General features: G+C 57.6%; 1 protein-coding gene across 3 annotated transcripts; it reads right to left on the bottom strand.

Moving 5' to 3' along the window:
• Nucleotides 1-165: 165 nt before the first annotated feature.
• PIAS3 (protein inhibitor of activated STAT 3) lies at nt 166-20,701 on the bottom strand. 3 transcript variants are annotated; one of them, XM_042784660.1, is made up of 15 exons: nt 20,597-20,701; nt 19,308-19,365; nt 15,627-16,086; nt 11,660-11,744; nt 10,907-10,957; nt 8,544-8,634; nt 6,882-7,016; nt 6,613-6,718; nt 6,004-6,077; nt 5,363-5,523; nt 4,776-4,912; nt 4,160-4,331; nt 3,618-3,751; nt 2,565-2,602; nt 166-1,560 (listed from the first exon to the last, which is right to left on the bottom strand). In XM_042784660.1, the coding sequence occupies exons 2-15, from the start codon at nt 19,320-19,322 to the stop codon at nt 1,309-1,311; spliced, it is 1,911 nt and encodes a 636-aa protein (XP_042640594.1). In that variant the 5' UTR covers nt 19,323-19,365; nt 20,597-20,701; the 3' UTR covers nt 166-1,308. The 3 variants fall into 3 exon arrangements, with proteins under 3 accessions (XP_042640594.1, XP_042640595.1, XP_042640593.1); XM_042784661.1 differs by lacking the exon at nt 20,597-20,701 and adding an exon at nt 18,220-18,484; XM_042784659.1 differs by lacking the exon at nt 19,308-19,365 and having other exon boundaries at nt 20,597-20,696.
• Nucleotides 20,702-22,224: the final 1,523 nt, after the last annotated feature.

Below are 22,224 nucleotides of genomic sequence, written 5' to 3' on the forward strand. Positions count from 1 at the left end.
CCCCCCCCCCGCGCCGGATTTTGGGAATCCACAAGCTCAGAAACCCCAAAAAGCCCTTTGGGGGGGGGTTGCGGGAGGAGCCGGGGCCGGGTCCCAGCGGCCTCTTGCCCCCCCAAATCCTGTTTGTCACCCCGGAACCCCAGGGGTTTGGCTCCCCACCCGTCCTCGGGATTGAACAGCTTTATTGCATTGAAATATTCACCGCGGTTACGATACAAGAACTAGAAAAATCATCCAAGCAGAATACTGTGCGCTGCTCCCCTCATCCCAATTTTCGATTTCAGTGAAGGAGCAGTTAAAAACAAAAACAAAACAAACAAAAAAGGTGCTAAAAAATAATAAATTGCTACACGTGATTCCCTCTGGGCGCTCCAGAGCCGCAGGGCGCAGGGGCCCGGCGCTGCGGGAGGGAGGAGGCGAGTGTGGCAGCAGGGAGCCGGGCTGGAGCCTCCCAGAGCCGCAGCTACGGCCCTGGAGGGGTTCCCAGCTGAAATACACAGTTAAATACATAAATAATTTGTGCAACGGGCAAGGCGTCGTCCCCGGAAACAACGCAACCTTCATTGAGTCCTGGCGTGGATAAACAAGGGGGAGTCTTTGGAGTTTTCTATGTACAAAAGCTGCAACTGAAAATATAGATCATCTATTTGTTCTCTGTACAGGTCTGCGCTGGAAATATTTAAAAGGAGGGAAACAAATCTACATATTTAAAAAAAAAAAAAAAAAAAAAGACAAAAAAGACCAAAACATCGTAATTACAACTGAGCCAGCGCTGTCGCTAGAGGGACAGGCAGGAGGCACCGGCACGGGCGGCCCCGCTCGCGGCTGCTCTTCCCCCCGCTGCCACCTCCCCTAAAAAATGAGGCAGAATTTCCGGGGGGGGGGGGGTCGGGGCACCCCCAGCCTCGCCTGTGGGGCTGCACGTGGGGTCTGGGGCGGGGTGGGGGGGAAGCCCGGGCCCCTCCGCCCCTGGGAAGCGGGCGCTGCCCCCGCCGCAGGCCCAACCACCCTCCTCCTCCTCAGCCCTTCGCCGGCTGAATCCTCCGTCACGCAACTGGTTGTAAAACCAGTTGAAAAGCGGGAGGTTTGGTTAAATCCCACCCACCCCCCCCCGCCCCAGCGCGCTGCGCCGGGGCCGTGGGACGGATCCTTCCCAAGCGCGGCGGGGAGACGGCGTCACACCCCCCCCCCCCCCCCCCCCCAGGAGAGAGGCAGCCCAGTGCCCCCGCCAAGGGAAGCCAACCCCTAAGGCAGCTCCTGGGGACCCCCCCGCGCCCCCCAACCCCGGCACTGGGGTGGGGTGGGGGCTCAGTCCAGGGAGATGATGTCCGGCCGGCAGCCCGGCAGCGCCGCCCCGCCGGCGGCCGTCCCGCCGTGGCCCTCGCGCAGCCCCGCGGGGGAGACGATGCTGCTGATGCGGCCGCTGGCGCTGGGCGAGCCTGCCAGCACCGGGGCCAGGGGGGTCACGTTCAGGAAGTGGCCGGAGGCGCCTCTGTACTGGAAGAAATGGCCGAGCGCGTCCTGCTCGTCCAGGGAGGTGATGACGGAGGGGCTGTAGTGCTGCCGAGCGAAGGAAAAGCCCCCGTCAGCGCACGGTAGCCCCCCCCCACCCAGGCAGCCCTTGGAGGGAGGGGGGGGGGGGGGGTCGCTTTTCCAAACTAACCGAGTATTTCTAAGAACACGGCGCCCCCCCCGATAAAAACCTTTCGCCGAGCTCACCCGCCGCGGTAGCACCCGGGGCAGTAAACGCGCGGCAACGGGCTTTTGCTTTTCCCACTGGAACCGCTCCTGACCGACACGCAGCTGCCTTCGACAGGGCAAGGGCCGCTCGCCTTCGTTGCAAAAACCACCCGAACAAATCCCACGGCCGTTTGGCCTCCCCCTCGGCGATCCATCGCGCCGGCAGCAGCCAAGGCCGAGGGGAACGTGAGTGAAAACCGCCGCGGGGTTGGGATTCCCCCCCCCCCCCCCCCCCCGGGGTCAACGTCCCGGTTAACCAAGCCTGGCCCTGACCGCGCAGCCCGGGGCTCCGGGGGGCCCTGAGGGCCGGGACGTGGAGCCCAGCACGGAGGAAGATGATGGAGCCCTCAGCAAACCCCCAGAAAAGCCGCATCCGCACGGGTCTGCGCCTCCCCCCCCCCCCCAACCTGGATGGGACAAAGCGCCTGTCGCCAAAGCCCCCAGCTCTCCGCCAGCTGCGCGGCTTCAGCCTCAGAAAAGCAAAATATTTCCAGCCGGGAGCCCTCAGCCACTCCGGGATCTGCCTCGGGCAGGCAGACGCGAGGAAGGGGGGTGCTGTGAGAGCAGAGGTGCTGGGCAGGAGCGGAGCGTCGCCCGGCGGCGTGAGGCGATGCCCGCGGACCCGCAAAGCGGGCGTCCCCCCAGCGCCAGCCCGCAACGGCCCCCGCCGAGGGAGAGGACGGAGGGGGGAGGAAGGTTGGCTGAGCGAAGGGGGATGGGGTTTGCCAGCCTGCAGATCTGGCAAGGAGAAGAATGAAAATGAAACAGAAAAAAAAAAAAAAAAAAAACAAAACAAACAAAAAAAACCCAAACCCCAAACTTACCTGATTTTCACTTTGAAGGAAGGAAAACAAATCCAGACCTAGAGAAATAAAAAGGGGAAAAAATAAATCTCTTGGTGGTAAATCAACTTCTCGGCGGGAAGGGGGGGCCAAACCGCGCTGAGGCAGGGCCAGAAGCAGGCGGGTTCCGACTGCCGCCAAGCGCCAGGTACCGCGGTACCGCCAGCCCTGCGACCCAGCCGCCGGGGGCCCGGCCCCCGAGCCCAAAACCCCACAAAGCTCAGCAAACCACGAAGGGGGCCGGCTCGGCGACCCCACGGCGCTTCCAGGCTCTGCCCCCCAGGGACTCCGGCCCGGAGGGAGCCCGTGGGCGCCAGGCGGGCACCAGGGACGCCCCGGCTGCGTGTGCAGCACGGAGCGAGCGCTGTCGGGCCTCTGCCCCTGCCTGGCAGGGGGACTCAAGGCCCTCGCCTCATCTCTGCTCCTCCCTGTCCGTAAAACCAGGCTCTTAAGGCAAGCGAGGCGTAACTAACCCCAGAAAAGCAGGAGGGGAGCTCCCCCAGAGTTCCGGGGAACGGCGTGTCTCCTCCCTCCAGGCAGGAAGGGCGAGTTTGAGCTGGGACACCCAACCCATCCACCGCACCCCCGGCCAGCCAGGAATAAGCAGCCCACGAAAAGAAGTCACAGCCTCATTTCTTGGTGGCCCTGGGGCGCACCGACGAGCCAAAACCCGCGTCGTTCCGACCCGCGAGCTGGATCCAACCACCACATTTCAGGTTTTTCTCTCAGCCAAGATCTGGCCTGCAGGCCCCTAGGGGAATCTCTCTGGAGTCGTGCCCCAGGAGGGAGGGGCTCTCGTTTCCTCCTTCCCTCCTCTGTGCCGGGCCAGCCACTCAAAAACATTCGCTCCCATCTGCAGCGGCTGCCAGGCCGAGAGGAAAAAAAAAAAAAAATACGTGTGTGAGTGTCCCAAAGGGCTCCAGAGGCCACTGGAAGGGGCAGCCGGGGCACCGGCTGCTACAGCCAGCTGCTTGAGCCTGGTGAAGCGGTGCAACTGCGCGATTCGGCAGACTGCTGCCGGGTCCTTGCCGTTACCTTGAAGCTCTGAGGGCACCTGGTAGGGCGGATGGTAGTCGGGGATGGGGAGGTTGGAGAGATAGTCGCTGCCAAGAGCTGCCATGGGAGGGCTCCGGAGCACGGAAGACGGCTGGTGCTCGATACTTAATACCCTGAAACAGAACACAGACCCGATGATGATGATGATGAACCTTCACCAGAGCAGAACGGCCCAGCTGCGGGCAAAACCCCTGAGGGCAACATTCCTCCAAATGGCTGAGGGCAACATTCCTGCTGAGGGCAACGTTCCTCCGGTGGCTCAGCATCCAGCTAAACCCCTGGGGCTACCCCACCTGCAGGCAAAACAACACACACCCACACACACCCCCCCAGGCTCCTCCCCGGTCCCCTGGTGTGGCACCTCACCCTGGCAGCCAGTGCAGCCTCGGATCTGGTTACTGCAACAGCACCAGCCTTCAGGCAAGGAAGCGAGCGGGGAGCAGGAACGGGAAACAAGCCAAAGCCCAGAAAAAGGGGGGGGGGGGGGGTGAAAGGGGTGTCGGGTTCGGGCGCTGCCTTACCCCTTGGGCCCGGCCGCTGTCGGAAGAGCCACGCTGGAGACGGGGCACTGCTTCTTGGCAGGCGGCTCCTCCTCATCCGACGAGCTGTCCAGAGTGAGATCAATAACCTCCACTTTTTTTTTGCCCTCCGCAGAGTTCTTGCCCTCGGAGCTCACGGTGTAAAGGGAGCTGGCTGCAGAGGGAAACCAGCCGTCAGCGTCGGCTGCCGAAAGGGGGACGGGCAGGACGCCGCCGCCTCGACAGACTCGGGGCTCCCGAGCGGCTCCGCAGGGAATCCGACACCCCGACCCGGAGCAGGAGCCCCACGCCAGCGGGGCAGCTCTCCGCAGCCCACCGGGAATTCATGCTGCAGTTTCACCGGGAACCTGCAGGTTTTTCTTGCTTTTTCTAGCACTTGCTCCGCAGTGGCGTGCTAAGTGCCTGTGTTGTGCTCCTGGTATTTCAGCGTGATCCCAAATACCAGCTCCCAGGCGGGATGTGAAACGCCCCGAATGTTGCTTCGGAAATGTTAAAAAAAAAAAAATAAAAAATCTTACGTGAACTTTGCTTTGACAATTAAAAAAAAAAAAACAAAAAACAAAAAAAACCCAAGAATTGGTGACCAAAGCTCCCATACCCTCGATCCCGGTGAACGCGGACGTCTGGCACACCTCCTGGTTCTCCTTCTTCGGCTTCATGGGGCACCAGGAGCCGTCCTCCATGAACTGTATCTCATCACAGTCCGTGCAGGAGTTCAGGATTTCCATGAACAACCTGCCGGGGGAGAGCACAAGCTGGGGGAGAGCAAACGCCGCAAGGGCTCGCGCCGCAATCCAGACCCCCGGATGACGGCAATGACACGGGGCCGGCGGCGCCGAGGAGATGGGTTCAAGGGGTACAGAGAATTACTGCACTAACATCTGTGCCAGTATCACCCGCCGGTTCAGGTTTACGTTCAAGGGACACAGGAGGGCTCTGTTCAAACCCTGGTAAGCAGGTTCCCTCGTTACTGCGGAGGCTGCCAGCAGGCGAGCCAAGATTTTGACAAAGGCGTCTTGTTCTCCGGGAGAAATCTCTCCAGATCGGCACCAAAGCAGTTGAGGGAATCAGATTCCCAATGATTTGAGGCTGTAACTTGTCTATATACGCCAGCATTAGAGGATAAGCCCTAAAAGAACAACATTATCCCGGGCAAAGGCTGTGTAAGCAGCCTGCTCGGCTCACCCGTCGATGATCAGGTTGTCGTAGGGGGCTTTCTTATCGCACACAGGACACGTCCACGTGGGCTTCTTCTCGTTCATTTGGAGATAGAGCGCTGCGTCGAAGCACTGGAGGTGGGTGCACGTGATGGCTCGGCAGGGCACAATCAGCCTCATCTTACCCAGCTGGGGGGGGGGGGGCAAGAAAGTGGCAGTGAAGTCAGTTTTGTACAGACGGAGCAAAGCCAGAGGTGGCAGCAGCCCCTGCTTATTCCCTCCCCCCGCCTGCCCAGCGCTCCGGCCCGTTAAACTAACTGTCAGTGAGGAATGCCCAGGTGAGAGCAACGCAGCTTTCCCGGGGGTATTTTTGCCTTTTAGTTCTGTTTTCAAGCGCGCTTCCACCCCGAGCGCCCACCGGCAGCAAAGGTGAGGGACAAGGATCGGGTGAACGGCAGGCGGTTTTGGGCTGGGCAGTTTAGGTTAAGGATCTCGGCCACCGGGTTTCAGGCGGGCAAGACAGCGGGGTCCTGCTCTCTGTTCAGGGACCAAAGCTGCCCCCGGCGCGCAGGCGGGGCCGCGGCGGGCCCAGCTCTCGCGGCGCGGCCGCGCGGTGAAGGGGGCAGCGGCCCGGCGGGGAAAAACAAACAGAAACGGGGAAAAACCTACCGGGCACATCAGGGAAACCCGTAAGCTCGTCGTAGCTATCTCGCTGTCGGGATCAGCTGTTAGTTTTTCTTTGACTGGAAGAAGAGGAGGGGAAAAAAATAGGTCTCCTGTCAACGTCCTCCTTCTTTTACACGCACAGATGGGTACAGACGTGACTTATGATTCGCACCACGGCACTTAACTGTCCAAATTACGGGCAGGTAACGCTTACGGCGGCAAACATTATTGCCACCAACAGCTCCAGCAAGCCTCCTTGGCTAGACGGTGCGTGCAGCACGAAGACACGGCCCCCACCTTGAAGGTTTTGGAGCCTGCCTCTAAAACAACCGCACGGGGCACCGTGTGGTGGGAGGGAGGGAGGGTGGGCTCAGTGCAGGCGGCAGCGGCCCCGCGCCCGGCCCAGACGGTTGGCGAGCGCCACGGGGGAGGTGGCAGCGACCCGGGCAGCGGGTCCAGTGGCAGCACCAAAAAAAAAAAAAACCCAACCTGTCACCTTCCCGAGCCCGACCCTGCCGTGGGGCCGGCGGAGGGGCGCGCGCGGAGCTTTTGGCCCGCCGGGGGCCCGGCTCCAGCACCCCTACACCCTCCCCCCCCCCCCGGGGAACTTACTCAGGGCCCGCGAGTGGTCGGGATTTCGGATGCCCTTGGCCCTCAGCTTCTGCAGCAGCGTCACCGACGTCAGCTGCTTCACCAGGTACACCGACAGGGAGTAGTTCTGCCGAAGAGAAGGGGACGCTGCTCGGACCTAGAAAATCCCGCCCGAGCGGGGATTCCCCCCCCCTGCCCCCCCCCGGGTCCGTGCCACTGCAAACACGTCCCCGGCGCTGCCAGGAGCCGGCAGGGAGGGAAGCGGGGGGGGGGGGTTTCGCCGCGCTCACCCTGCCGAACTCCGAGGACCAGTTCACGACGATCGTGTTGGGGACGGTCGCCGACAGTCGCGCCAAGGGGGTGATGTTGACGGGGCGGCTGGGTCGTTTCGGCTCGGCGCCGTTTTTCGTGGGCGGGAGGTAACCCTGCAGGGAACGGAGGGTGGCGTGGCACAAACCGGGTCCCCTCCGAGGCGCGGGGCCACGCGCGGGGCCCCACAGAGCCAGCTGCCCCGTGGCACGCCGCGCCCCACCGTGTGGGAACTCCTCTGCAAATCTCAAAGCTGTGCGTCATTATCATCCCTCAACGTCAAGAAGTTAAGAAAGGCTCCCCCCCAGTACCCCCGCGCTGGACCCCCCCTCGTAAGCTGGACCTCCCCACACCCACAGGACCCTCCGGCCAGGCCGAGTCGTGCACAAATGGCACTGAAATAAAACCCGGATCCTCCGGGTAGGATCAGTGAGGCTGGGAAGCTAAAAAAAAAAAAAAAAAAGAAAATAAAATATCACATCCCGTGACAAATCTCACGTTGATCTCATTTTTGCTTCATTACATCCACGTTCCAACTCGATCAGAAACCCATCCCATTATTCAGCCCAAGAGTGCCTTTTCTGTAAGTCAGAGATTTACATCACCCTTCTTTCATCGCCCGCAGTTAGAGCGGGCAGCTTGAGACTGATTCAGCAGCCACCCACCACAGCTTAAGCAGAAGTGAAACCGAGAAAGAAAAAAAAAAAAAAAAAAAAAAAAAAAAAAAAAGCCTTCCTGTCGAGCTGCTGTGCTTCTCAGCTGCAGCTGACTCATCCAAACGAACGCAAGAAACCTCATCTGGGAGCAGAAGCTGGGGGGGACCCTTTAGCCATCTTGCACCCCTTCCCCCTTCCCGTCCCACGAGGCCAGAAACAACTTCTATTTTTATTTTTTTTAAGCAAGTTACTTATTGTCTCAGCCCAAACCAGGCAGAGTATCTGAGGCCAAAAATGCAAATCTCTAAAACTATGACGGGAGAGGCTCCAGCAGAGCCTTAGAGGCTGCTCTGCAGGTCTGATGGCAAAAAGCACCAGCTCCGGTGGAGCGGAGCCAGCGCGGGACACGGGCAGGGGACTGGCCTGACACTGCCAAACCCCTGACACCCCTCCCAGGCGTGACACTGAATCGTGCCCCTTCCTGGGCTGTGAACTGGGGCGAGCACTGTTTGTTACTATATTTTTTTTTTTCCCCACATTACCCAGCACAAAGGACCCCCAGCCTTGGCTGGAGCATCCAGGTCTATCCTGTAATGCAATAAACTAAAGGCAGTGCCATTATTCCACTAACCTCAGATTTTACTCTGCGTTGTTATTACCAAGTTTCTTCTCAAAAAAAACAAGAGGGAATCTGCTGGTTAGAGGGGGGGGGGAAAAAAAAAAAAAAAAAAAAGGAAAAAAATCAGCCCCAAAGTTTGCATATTCTTCTACTTAAAGACCACACTCCTTGAATCAAAGAGCAGCTTTCATCACCAATCCACAGCCCTGTAACTTGAAATCAGTTGTGCACTCTAACCACACCATTTCTTCAAGTCAGTCTTTAATCTCCGGAAAAAGACATTCCCACTGCACTCCCTGGGAGCTGCAGTTGTGTAAAAGGGCAGATTTTAGTCTACAACGTGTTAAGAGAAAATAAGGTTTACTCACAGGCAGGGGACAGAGTTTTCCATTGACCTTGACAAATAAATTAGGAGGGAAGTAATCTTCTTGGGGACAGCTGGTTTCACACAAGCAAAACCTAAGCAGCAGGAGGGAGAAACTGGCAAGTGAGTGGCGACACTCGCAAAAAAAAACAGCAGCCAAACTTCCCTTTAAAAAGGGAAAAACATTTTTTCCAAGCAGGACAGACCAATGGCCGGAAAACACCTAAGCAGATGAAGAGCCCCTGCACGCGTTTCAACCCCGGCGCGCGGCAAAAGCGACACGAGGAGCGAGCCAAGCGCCAGCGAGATAAAGCAGCCGCGGACGCGCGCGGGGCCAGGGCTGCTTTTATTCAGCCCAGACGGCAGCCCAGGCTCTCCCGAACCCCCCGCTTCCAAGGCCAAGTGTATTCCTCCGGCCCGACAGCATCCTCGGGAGGGCAGAAACCCAGCTCGGGGCCGGGGCGGTACGGACAGCTAGCCTCTGGGACGGGGGAGCACCGCCACCCCCCCCGGCCGCCCCGACAGAACCCCCACGCTGGCAGCCTCGGATCGGAGGGTTTAAGGCAGGTGTGGGGGCACCCCCCCCCCGGGGCAGCTTCACCCACAGCCGCTGCAGCGCTTCGGGATGCAGGGAGCTGCATCTGTTACCCAGCACAAGCACCTGAGGGACCAGAAACCAAAGCTCACCCGCTGCCAGGCGCTCCCCTGCCGCCGCCTCCCTCATAGCCCAGAATCATTTGGGTTGGAAAAGGCCTCGAAGATCACCGAGTCCAACCGTCAGCACCAGCAACCCCCCCCGACAGGCGCCGGGTTCAAACGCTAACCCCAGCGAACTGTTTTCTCTCCAAGGAGAAAAAGGAGGGTGCTGTGCCAGAGGCAGCTCCCCACGCCGAAACCCCAGTCCTGCCCCGTAGCCGTGAGTCAGAGCGACCTTTCTGAGCTGTGAGACCAAGCCCCGGCACGCCACGCCGATGCGACGCCACACCACCGCCGCTCTCGAAAGATAAATCTCCTCTTACTATTTTTCAACCTCTCTCTGCTGGCCAAACAAAAACGAAGAATAAAATTGGGAGTCAACCCTTCTCTCGCTCGGGAGCACGAGAACGCAGCATATGCTGAGGCACGTCAGCAGGAGAGAAGAAATGGCGCCACCATCGTTTTTAACTCCTGCACTAGAGTTTGCTGAATAAGGGTTTGGCTTCTTCGGGCGAAGGGGTGCGCTCCGGACACCCCGGGAGACTCCTGAAAGCTTCCTGGTGGGTTGCTGGGTAAACTCTGTTTCGTCCCCAACAGCCAAAACACCAGACGAGGCGCATGCGCCCAGACCGGTCCTTTCAAAAACACACAGGGTGCTGTTTGGTGCTACAGGAGCAACATTTCCTCCCGCTGCCTGTCAGGGAACAGGACGCCCGTCTGCCTGCGCACAGAGCTGGTGGGGGGGAGAGTGGAACAGATGGACACAGCGGGAAAACCGCGGCGGCACGGATCAGAGAGACGCTGCCACAGCACCGTAATTAATGTAACAACGTGCTGCCTTTTGAACTGCAGTCCAAGTCTTCCGTTTCAAGCTTCCAGGTATCGCAGCAAAAGCCCTGAACTCGCTTCTTGTCCGAGATTACAGCTGTGACCCTCCGTTTCTTTCCGCCGGGTTCAAACCCCCCAAAAATAAAACGTTAACATTGTGTAACCCTGCCAGGGGTTGAGTGGTGGGCAAGCGCCTGCTCGGTCCCTGTTCAGTGCGGCCGGTCAGTGTGGGCAGGCACTGAGGCAGCCACCCCGGCACCGACTGCAAGAATCGGGGGATCATCCCTGAAGCATTTTCAAGTATTTCTCTACTCACGCTCTCCAACACGTCTTGCATTTTCATGAGTAGCAACTAGGTGGATATCAAAAAAGGTTTGAATTTTAAGGTCATGTAGTTTTTGCCTCTTCCTCCGCCTTTTGCAGTGAGTCTGCAAAAAGGTCAGTAATTAAAATGGAGAAGAGAAAGAAGCGAGTTCTATGTGAGTGTGCAAACACTGAAAAAGATTCAGTTTCGCTACATTTAAAACTGAAAAAACTTGTGTGCAAGGCCACATCACCTGGGCCAGCAGCGTCACCCAGAGAGAGCTCTCTCAGCGTCGCCGAGTTCAGAAAGAGCCTCGTGGTCCGGTGCCCCACGACACGGTGTGCCAGAGGCTCGCTCCCACGCAGGAACCCGTGCTCAGAACCAAACATTTCAAATCCCCCCCTGAGCAACCCGACACACAATCGCAAGCCAAAGCAAGTGCCAGAAGCATGATTCACCCAAATCAAGGACAAATTAGTACCGACGCGCTAGCCGAGGGAGCAAGACTTAATGCGTTCATCAAAAAGACAGCGCCTTACCTTAATTGCACCTGTATAGTGTAATCACATTTGGCACCTGGTAGGATATCTCTGCAACAGAAAAGAAGGTCTTAAGACTGTCAGCAGCGCCTAATGGGGGAATTACAACTCCAACAGCAGAACATTTCATTAAGTTATATTGATACCGGTACACGTTAGTTGTGTTACGAATAAAACCAGCGCAGCTGAACTGTAAAAACAGGTCATGCCTGCCCGAACGGGCGGGCAACATTCCCAACCAAGGGCGTAAAGCAAAAGCTCCCCGAACAGAAGAGAGAGTTGGGGGGGGGGGGAAAGGAGAAAGTCAACCTCCGAGATTCTCGCTACTGCAGAATTTTCAGAGTAGAATGGCCATGACAAAGTCGTCGGCGCAAACCACCGACGGTGTGCGCGGGCACGGGCGGAGGCCAGGCCTACGCCTGGGGATGAACTACCACGTCTTCACCCCGACCGCCACGTTTCCTTCCTTCCATCCAAGAGCTGCACCCCGCAGGCTTTGAGGCGAGCCCTCGGGGGCGCAGCGCAGCTCCGCCGACAGCCAGGAGCTCCCCTCTTTACCCCCCCGCGCTGCAATGCAGGGGCGAAGCAGGAAGCGTTGGGAGGGTCAGCTCTTCCCCCGACCCTGCTCTGACCGCCTCATCCTCCGGGCTCGCTCAGCCAAACTCTGCCCGTTTTTCCCCTCCTGGCTCCGGGGAAGAACACGCAGCAGGGAGGCCGCGCGCCCGCCCGCGGAGCGCCCAGCGCGACGCTTACCGGGAGGTGAGGATCTGTTGAACTTGCTGGGGGGTCAGAGCAAAGGTGAAGTGAGCTTCTTCAAACCGCTGACTGTTCGTCGAGGCTGAAGGGGAGAATTTCAGACAAACGAAACCGTTATTCAGTCAGCCGTCTACCTGCAGGCGCCAAGGCTTGTAAGGAACAGAGGACAGGAACCCCTAAAGGCAGAAGGCAACCCGTCCTTGAATCAACTGCAGATCCATCCGGGGAAGTCCTTGACCACGTAACCATGGGTCGAGCTAGCCGTAAATAAAGTGATGGAAACTGAACAAGAAAAAAACTAAGGCCTGGAAGGTCAAGGTGCCTTGCCCAGATCAGAAAGGGGAGGAAAGAGGGGAAACCCTCCCGCTCACTCTCGTGGGTCCGCAACAGCCTCCCGAGTCCCCGAAGAGCGCGCGGCGCTTCCCGGGGAGCCGCAGCCAGGTTGGGCAGCGTGAGATCAAGCCGGGGGGGGAGCTAAGGGGGTGCCGGGGGTCACCCACCGCCCTGGCAGTGAGACCAGCCACTGCGGTTATGGAGCACGTGCAGGTGCCAAACACCGACCGGGCTTTGCCGTTTTCACCCTGGGCACGTGGCCGGAGTCCCAGCGGTTCGGAGGAAAGCGGCCGGGCCCGTGACTGAAAATATAAACACACGTGGAGAAACCCACGTAACGGGAGAAGCAAGAATTTCACAGGAGGGTCAGCGACAAGCACGGTGAAAACGTTTGGTGCAAGGTACATATAAAAAGAAATCAGGATTTCCCCCTCTCTTACCCCGGCCTTAACCAAGTCACTACTTCTTCCGCACTCGAGCTCTTCCCTCGGTACAACTGGCGGGCGTCTGCCTGCCTCACAACTGTTTTATTAATATTTGCAGGGTGTTGGCATCCTAGGATGAGGACCACTGACGTTGTAAGCCAGTGTGATTCGCAAAGAGCCGATTCGGCCTCTTCTGGGCTCGTTTTTCCACCCGTGAGGAGAGGTCCTGAGCAACAGCAGCCCCCCGGGCGCTCTCCGGGACGGGAGAAAACGCAGCCGAGGCTGTCGGCGCAGCAGCACGTGTTAGCCTAAATCTCACGTTTTGATCCCTGATTTATTGCAAGGAGTTCGGTAGCACTTGTCACGAGCTGGTTGTAGCGTCACCGTCCGAGGCGACCCCAGACCCACGGAGAAGGTTAGCTCTGTCCTCGGGGGGGGGCCACCCTCACGCCGGCCTCCCCAAAACCCACAGTCAAGCACAGATTCCTCCGTGGGGCGAGGGGTTTTTCCTTCCCCAGCCTCCTGCAGCTGAGGAATGCCAGGAATGCAAGGCCCGGAGTTTCCTGGCAGATGATCTGCCAGATCTTCCCCGGAACCAGGAGCGACGGCAGGACTGGAGAAATTCAGAGGAATTTTGACCACCTTGGGACTTTGTGTCCTTTCTCAGTGACAAAAATCAGATCCTGAATTCTGCTCCAAAACCAGCCGGGGTAAAGCCGCTCAGTATTTGCAGCTTTCTCCATTCTCTGCTGCCCCCGATTATAACCGATACCCGACCTCCACCTAATAAGCAATTCATAACCAGTGTTACTGCTCTGTTGGCAGCCTTCGTCCACCCCACGGAGGAACACCGGCATCTCCAAAATTCACAGAAACACAGCCAGGGGTTTGCTGCGGGATGGGGAGCGGGAAAGACAAAGCCTGGATCTTCCTCACTTGCAGCAGAGCGCAGACGGGCCAGGGGGCTTTATCAGTGACCCCCGTCTTCGCCCATCACCACCCTGTCTTCACTATTTCTTCCCATGTCTTCCTGATATCTGGCATTTCTCTGACACCACAACCTTTGTATCTGGATACTTGTAACAAATATCCCCGAGTAACTAAAAGAAAAGAACGGGAAGAAGACGTTTTACACAGCAAAGACACAAACCACCAGGAGCCAAAAATAAAAGTCGATGATCCCCTAGGGATTACATAAAAACCCTTTCAAGTTTAAGCACAAACACATAAGTAAGGGAGTTTCATCAGGAGAGAGAAAAAATAATAAAAAAAAAAGAAAAAAAATCATTTCTTTTGCAAGGCGAGTATCCCATTTCAGGGAAGAGGCTTAACCACAGGTTGTCTGAGAGACTGAACAAAGCCAAACCTAAGAAAAGGCAATTTTTAGCAAAACAGTAACAAAACCAAACCCCCCCTAAAAATGCATGGGTTTTGGTTGGAGTTGGGACACACTGATCCTCACTTTAGCAAACATTACTATGTTTATATGTAAGAAAACCAACCCTGAATCCAAGCAAAAAAAAAAAAACAAAAACATTTAAAAGGCATGAGATGGGTGGATCTGGTCTGAAGAGGCCAGAAGAGCTCAAGCTAAAGTAAAAATACAACTTACAATTTATTCTAAGAACCAGAATAAAGCCTCCATAAACCAGAGTGAAACCTTCTTCATGGGCCCAAATGATCCCAAGCAAAGCCTGCAGCAGCGCTTCCAAAACCACCCGCGATTCCCGGGCTAACTCTGCACTGTATGTCTCCCCACCACCATTTGAAAGATAACGAGAACCACAACTTTTCTGTAATTAAGCAAAAAACAGCATTTTCTTTTTCCTGTTTTACAAATGGGGGGTGCATCAGAGCACTCGGCCTCCGTATCACATCGAAAAACAAGTGGCTTTGCCCTTTTGCTCCGTTTCTGCTCTTATTTAAGATCCCTGTTTGCTTCCTGCCCGACACCAAGTTTGCTCGCCGCCACAGAACCAGCCTCTTCCCGTATCTGCAACAAGCTGGATCGCCGCGCATGAAACAATTCATTGATTTTGTAAATTGGAAGGTTTTAGGACTACATTTTTGTTAATGATTAGGGCAGAATTAGGACTCAAAGGCAGCAGAGGATTTTTAAGAAGCTGTTTTGCTGGAAGTTATAGTATCGATTGTTTGCAAAAATAACAAACCACTTTTCCTAATTAACTCTCTTGGCATTAGCTAATTTGTTCGGCAAGGGAGCCTGTGCCAGCTGAACCAGGTTTCCATTCTCTCGGGATTAGGAACCAAAAGCCGACGTACCACAGACCAGAGAAAGCTTCACAATTCAGAACGCAAAGAAAACCCCGGCTCCATCAGGTAAAAGGAGGAAATAATCCCACACCTATACACATTTACAAAATACGCACTGAGCAGAAAAGGCGTCAGCTGGGAGAGAAACAGCCTTTTTCATGCAAAAAGATTTGGACCATGACTGCCAAGCAACCAAAAGCTGCTGTTTCTGGCAGCCCATACGAACTGGAGTTGGGAGTTACCGGTCCAAACGATGTGCGGGATGGAGCAGCTCCGCTGTGAGGCCGGGCTGAGAGCTGGGGTGCTTGGGGAAGGCTGAGAGCTGGGGTGCTTGGGGAAGGCTGAGAGCTGGGGTGCTTGGGGAAGGCTGAGAGCTGGGGTGCTTGGGGAAGGCTGAGAGCTGGGGTGCTTGGGAAGAGACGGCTCCGGGGAGACCTCCGGCTCCGGGGAGACCTCCGAGCGGCCTCCCAGTAACTTAAAAGGTGGGGACAGACGTTTCAGTAGGGCCCGCAGCGACAGGACGAGGGGCAACGATTTTAAACCCAAAGAGGGGAGATCTAGATTAGATAAAAGGGAGAAATCCTTCCCTGTGCGGGGGGGTAGGCGCTGGCCCGGGGTGCCCGGAGCAGCTGTGGCTGCCCCCTCCCTGGAAGGGTTCAAGGCCAGGTTGGACGGGGCTGGGAGCCCCCTGGGCTGGGGGAAGGGGGCCCTGCCCGGGGCAGGGGGGTGCACTGGGGGGGCTTTGAGGTCCCTCCCAGCCCAAAGCATCCCACAAGTCTCCAAACCCCCGCTTTCATCTGGATACCACCCCTCTGAACCCAGCCGGCAGGCTCGCCCTGCGGAAGGGCCCCCAGCTCACCCCCCCCCCCCCCCCCCAGCCCGAGCCAACCACAGGCGCCTCCCGAAGAGGCGCGAGGCGTTTCGGCGCGTACCTAACGTGGTGGGTTTTATCAGCTCATCGTACACGTCGTAGAAGGGCAGCCTCTTCATCTTGACGTCCGGGTGGACGGGGTGGACGGGGGGCGAGAGGTGCTGGACGTCCGACTCGTGCTTGGGGCCCAGCACGGGCACCGGCGGCAGCAGAGCCCCCGGCGCGGCGGCGGAGCCGTGGTCGTAGGGCAGGTGACACACCGTGCCCTGCGGCAGCGCGGCGGCCGGGGGCAGCTGCCCTGCCTGGATGTGGAGCATCGACAAGTCCGAAGGGGTCAAGATCTTCCTGGGGAACCTCCGCCGGTACAGCTCTTTGATTTTCATCTGGACGGCCGGGCTGCAGCCAGATTTCAGCAGCTGCAACGCCTTCGTGAGAAGTTCGTGTTTCCTTCCACTTTTGTTCCTTCCAGCAAAGCCCAAGAGAACTTGTAATTCTGATACCCTAAAGCTCATAACCATATGCTGCAAGAAAATAAAACAGCCACCATTACAAGTGCTGTGTGAGCAGACGCGATCCAAAAACAAGCCACGGGCTCACTAGGGAAGATGGTGGAGGCCTTAAAAGAGACACTGTCAAGTTTGAAGTTCCCCTTGTCATCAGTAACCCCGCAGTAGCAGAACTGTAAATATTTAGATTTGGTTTTAAATGCTTTGCTTGGATCTGGAAACGCAAAAAGGTCACATTCGCTTCCCCACTCGAGGAGCGTCTGAGCAGTTTCCGAGACCCAAACAGTTGTCAAACCGCCTTCCCTTCAAACAAACGACGGCAATTTCTCGTAGGGTCAACCTTGCATTTAAACTAAGGCTTTTGTAACTCTCTGGGTTTAAAGCTCTCCCTTTAAATCTCCTTCAGGCTGGCTTAGAAAGGCCGAGCCCCAGCGTGACCGCAGAGGTTTTCAGCCACTGCTTTTATTCTTTTATTTCAAATATATACTTTGGAAATGCCGGGTTTGGGCCCGATGTTTCTCTAAGGAGACTCAGACAGCAAATCTGAAAACAGCTGCGGGTCATTAATGAGAAAGGCTGCAATTAAGGAAAAAGATGCACCAGGCACCACCTCTAAGCTGGCATCATTTATCCACCTGCCTCTCCGAAGGAGTCTCTCCAGCAGCAACCTGCTCACTCTCACCACACGACCAACAAGCCTGACAGGGTTAAGTTGAAAGGCGCCCAGAAAGGAGAAAATACAGAATTATTCCCATTTCACAGGGGGAAAAATCAAAAGGGTCCCAGAGACCTCTCCGCAGCCACACCAGGCAAGTTAGGAGCAGACCTGGAAACGGCTCAATCTCACGAGTCGTTCACAAAACCATCCTCCTCCCCGGCTCGTGCTACGGAAGCACACGTATCCTTACGTGCACATCTACGTATGTGTACATATTACAGCACAATCTTTTCTTTCATGCAGGTAAAAAAGGGTTAAAGCTGGGACCAGTCAACTCCCACCACCCTGCATCTAGAAAGACTTTTCCCTTTAGGCCCCCAAAGTGCAACCAATTCAACAGCAGAACTGTTCTCAAATTAGTTACGACTTTGTGGGGTTTAAATCCATGGGTTTGGGGCTTCACCTCACTGCAGCAAAGCACTGGAGGGTTGGGGGGGGGGGAGGCTGGCTTCTGCAAGTACAGAAGTGCCAAAAGACTGCGAGCCATTTGATAAAGGAAATGCAGAAGAAAGGCTGAAGCCTCGTCAGTTTAGAAAGAGGCGTATTTTGCACTTGGACTGAGTCTCAAACCCAGCAGAGCTAATTTTCCTTCAAGAAGAGCTGATGGGAACATCCCAACTTTGCATCTCACAGACCAAGTTTTCTAGAGTCACTTAAATACCAAATTAAGAAGCACAGCTCCGTGATCTTCAAGTCCAGCTTATGAGAGAGTTAATTGATTTTGGACTGTGTGCCAAGAGGATTTAAGGCAGCTTAATTCGCTGTATTAGGATCGTGTTGCCCGCACACCAAACACACAGCATCTCAGGACAACGTGACAGATGTTCCACTTCCCAGTGGGACAGAAAAAAAAAAAAGGGCTGTATTTGGTAAAGCTATCAAAGCCAGCTCTGTCGTTACACACAGTGCCATGTGGTCCCTGATGTGTAACAGACACAGCGTCAGATCAAGGTTCCGTGGAGGAAAAAAAAACCTGTAGGTCACGTGGGATTTGCCCGTTACCTTTGCTGGGTGACACGTTCAAGAGAACAATGATTAACTTTTTTTTTTTTTTTTTCCCCCCCCCCCCTTTTTTGGAGTGAGGAGTATTTATTAGAAGCAGGAAACCTGTGTTGTTTTAAGAGGAAAAAGCTCAACTCGGGGTCTCTCAGCTTTGACAGCGCCTGTTTTAAACACCTCCCGGAAAAGATACATTCGGGACGCGCATTTCTCCACTACCCTCCTTACCAAGACCCTCCCCTTCCGCGAGAATCCTTGTAAAGGAACCGACCTCCTCCCACATCCACTCCTCCTACAAACCCTCCGGACAGAGGCCTTCGACAGGCAGGAGATTAGTGTAGCATGGCTCACCAGCACAAGATTCACGTTTATCGTTACAAAAAAAAAAAAAAAAAAAAAAAAAAAAACACCCAAAAAAAAAAACCACTTGCATTCGTGACATAGGATGGCTGTGTCACCACCGCTGCAGCAGCTGTGGACTCTCATCTACCCCCCGAAGCCTCTGCGGTTACTGCTCGGAGTATCGGAGCAGCGGAAAAAAACTCTTTTATTGCCGTACGAGACGGCAGCCGGGAGCTCTCGGCGGGCACCTGAGGCTTGGGTAGCTGGATCTGCAGCAGACTCGAGTCCGGTCGTGCCGCTGTTGAACGAGGCACCTCCACAAACCTCTTCGTTCCAGGGGAGTCACCGCTCGGTCTTTTAAATAAAGGAAAGTGTCTTAAGCCAACTACGGGCTTTATAAGGAGAAATCCTTTTGTTTTCAACTGGCTCGTCTTGCTTTTACAATGAGACACAGATGGTAAAAAGCTTAAACAAGCTCCTGGCGAGGAAACCAGAAAGGGGGTTAGGGGAGACGGAGGAGGAAAGGGAGCAGGGATTCAAAAAGAAACTGAAGAAGCCTCAAATCACGCCGAGCTCCACCGAAAGGGCTGGCGCCCCGGGGGGGGCCCGGAGCCGTAAACCTGCGCGCTAAGCTGCACCTAGTGTTAACCCACAGCTCCTCTGCAGGGAGCTAATCCGCAGAGGGAGCGGAGCGCGAGACGTCGCAGCTGCTTCGGCCCGGGTCTCGCTCGGCTTTACCGTTTGCTAAACTATGGCAGGATTATGGACGCGGCTGCCGGGGCTCGAGTTCCCAGTCCCCTAATCACAATCATCGGATCCAATTTCTCCGCTAACATCGTTAACGTTTTGCCACTGGATAGGGCTCCCGTTGCAGGCAGGCTTAAGTTTTAGGGGAGGAAGAAAGAGCACGCCATAAAGCTGTATCAAAATTTGGACAGGGCACTGCTGGAAAGATTACAGACAAATCTTACTCTGGAGAATTGTGCTTTTGCTGGGGCTGGCTGCCAAAAAGGTGCCAGTTCCCCAACGTCTCACTGTTCCCAGCACAGGGAAGGGGGCAGGAACTCCTAAGACCTATATTCCAGCCTGTGGGGGGGAAAAAAAATATTAAACCGCCAACAAGGAGAGAGAGAAAAAAAAAAAAAAAAAAAAAAAAATCAGCTTTGGAATTAGTTACCAGGGGCAATTTCATATTCCACAGTCTGGTGGGCAAAGGTGGTGACACACTCTGACTCCTACAAAAACGAGAAAAAGAGAGTGGAGGGCGATGAAACCCCATCCAGCTGTGAGCACTGGTGCAGCACTACCATGTTACACGCTCTCTGCTCCCTCCGCCCCCCACCTGCCTCCGCATCGTCCCCTCTCCTGCCCACCCCCCCCGGCATCCTTCGAGGCTTCGAACCACTCCGGCTCTCCCTGCCTTCGGGTTTCTACCTCTCTTCTCCACCGTTCTGCGCCTCCGAAGCCCCCCCCCCACCCCCCCCCCCCCCCCCAGGGTCTTTCAGCCCCCTCCTCTCGGGGCCAAGCCCCCCCGGGCTCGCTGCCGTAGCCCCCAGCCTCACCCGCCGCTCAGCGGGCACAGGTCCAGACCCCAGCCCCTGCGTCCCCGGGGGGGGGGTCCCTTGTGCTTCCCCCGCCACGGCTCTGCCCCCCCCCCCCCCCCCCCGAGCCGGGACCCCACGGCTCACCTCAGCCCCCCCCGTGCACCCCGACCCCGGCATCCCCATCCCTCCCCGCGCTGCCTCCCAGCCCCCTTCACCCCCCGCTGCCCCACACCCCACTACAGCCCTAACCCCTGGCTCTGCCACCCCACTGCCACCCCCCCCTCTGGCTCCCAAACATCCCCAGCCCCACACACCTCCTCGGGCCCACTGCAGAGTCCCCCGGCCCTACGCATCCCCCTGGCACCCTGAGGCCCCCTCAGCCCCACACTGCCTGATCCCCAGCCCCACACTATCACATCCAGCCCCAAACTGCCTGATCCCCAGCCCCACAGAACCTCTCAGCCCCACAGTATCACATCCAGCCCTACAGAGACCCTTGGCCCTACACTGCCTGATCCCCATCCCTACAGAGGCCCTCAGCCCCACATTATCACACCCAGCCCCACACTGCCTGGCCCCAGCCTCACAGACTCCCTCAGCCCCACACTATCACACCCAACCCCACAGACCCCCTCAGCCCCACACTATCACACCCAGCCCCACAGACCCCCTCAGCCCCACACTGCCTGGCCTCATTCCCACAGAGCCCCTCAGCCCCACACTATCACACCCAGCCCCACAGACCCCCTCAGCCCCACACTGCCTGGCCTCATTCCCACAGAGCCCCTCAGCCCCACACTATCACACCCAGCCCCACAGGCCCCCCTCAGCCCCACAGGCCCCTCCAGCCCCACACTGCCCGCCCCCACCCCCGCTCCGCTCCCGCCCGCCCCGCCACCACCACCCCCCCCTCCCGCCGCACCTTCAGCTCCGCCGCCTCCGCCATCTTGGGACATGGCAGCCGCCGCGCAGGGACCGAGGCAAAACTCCGCGCCCCGCCGCGGCCGCACGGCGCAGGGGCCGGGCAGCGGCAATGGGGCGGGCCGGGGCGTGCGCAGGGACCGTCGCGCAACTCCGCGCTCGCCGCGCAGCCGCAACGCCACGCCCACTCGCTGCTGGCCACGCCCATGCCGTCTGGCCACGCCCCCCCGGGACGGGATGGGCGGGGGCTGCGCCGAGGGGCAACGGGTCCGGTATGGGGCTGGTCCTGTATGGGGCTGGTCCTGTATGGGACTGGTCCGGTATGGGGCTGGTCCGGTACGGGGCTGGTCCGGTATGGGGCTGGTCCGGTATGGGGCTGGTCCTGTATGGGACTGGTCCGGTATGGGGCTGGTCCGGTATGGGGACTGGTCCTGTATGGGGCTGGTCCGGTACGGGGCTGGTCCGGTACGGGACTGGTCCGGTATGGGGCTGGTCCTGTATGGGACTGGTCCGGTATGGGGCTGGTCCTGTATGGGGACTGGTCCTGTATGGGGCTGGTCCGGTATGGGGCTGGTCCGGTATGGGGCTGGTCCTGTATGGGGCTGGTCCGGTATGGGGCTGGTCCGGTATGGGGCTGGTCCTGTATGGGACTGGTCCGGTATGGGGCTGGTCCGGTATGGGGACTGGTCCTGTGTGGGGCTGGTCCTGTGTGGGGCTGGTCCTGTGTGGGGCTGGTCCGGTATGGGGCTGGTCCGGTATGGGGACTGGTCCTGTATGGGGCTGGTCCTGTGTGGGGCTGGTCCGGTATGGGGCTGGTCCGGTATGGGGCTGGTCCGGTATGGGGACTGGTCCTGTATGGGGCTGGTCCTGTGTGGGGCTGGTCCTGTGTGGGGCTGGTCCGGTATGGGACTGGTCCGGTATGGGGCTGGTCCTGTGTGGGGCTGGTCCGGTATGGGGCTGGTCCGGTATGGGGCTGGTCCGGTATGGGACTGGTCCGGTATGGGGACTGGTCCTGTATGGGGCTGGTCCGGTATGGGGCTGGTCCTGTATGGGGCTGGTCCAGTATGGGGCTGGTCCTGTATGGGGCTGGTCCTGTATGGGACTGGTCCAGTATGGGGCTGGTCCAGTATGGGGCTGGTCCTGTATGGGGCTGGTCCGGTATGGGGCTGGTCCGGTATGGGGCTGGTCCTGTATGGGACTGGTCCGGTATGGGGCTGGTCCTGTGTGGGGCTGGTCCGGTGTGGGGCTGGTCCGGTGTGGGGCTGGTCCGGTATGGGGCTGGTCCTGTATGGGGCTGGTCCGGTATGGGGCTGGTCCTGTATGGGGCTGGTCCGGTATGGGGCTGGTCCTGTATGGGGCTGGTCCGGTGTGGGGCTGGTCCTGTGTGGGGCTGGTCCTGTGTGGGGCTGGTCCGGTATGGGGCTGGTCCGGTATGGGGCTGGACTTATACGGGGCTGGTCCTGTATGTGTACTCATACTGTAGGGGGCTGGTCCTGCATGGGGGCTGGTCCTGTATGGGGGCTGATCCTGTGTGGGACTGGTCCTGTGAGGGTACTGGTGCTATATGGGGATTGGTCCTGTATGGTGTTGGTCCTGTGTGGGTCTGGTGCTGTATGGGGACTGGTGCTA

This window comes from Tyto alba, unplaced genomic scaffold (genome assembly GCF_018691265.1).
Source record: "Tyto alba isolate M040663 unplaced genomic scaffold, T.alba_DEE_v4.0 Super-Scaffold_8, whole genome shotgun sequence".
NCBI lineage: Eukaryota > Metazoa > Chordata > Aves > Strigiformes > Tytonidae > Tyto > Tyto alba.

Excerpts from the sequence above, each read along its gene's own strand:
- PIAS3 (XM_042784659.1), bottom strand. The coding sequence starts at position 20,620 with ATGGCGGAGGCGGCGGAGCTGAAG. Across the intron at positions 11,745-15,626 it reads GATAAAACCCACCACGTTAG|CCTCGACGAACAGTCAGCGG; the intron begins GTACGCGCCGAA and ends TCTCCCCTTCAG. Across the intron at positions 6,078-6,612 it reads CGACCACTCGCGGGCCCTGA|TCAAAGAAAAACTAACAGCT; the intron begins GTAAGTTCCCCG and ends CTCTTCTTCCAG.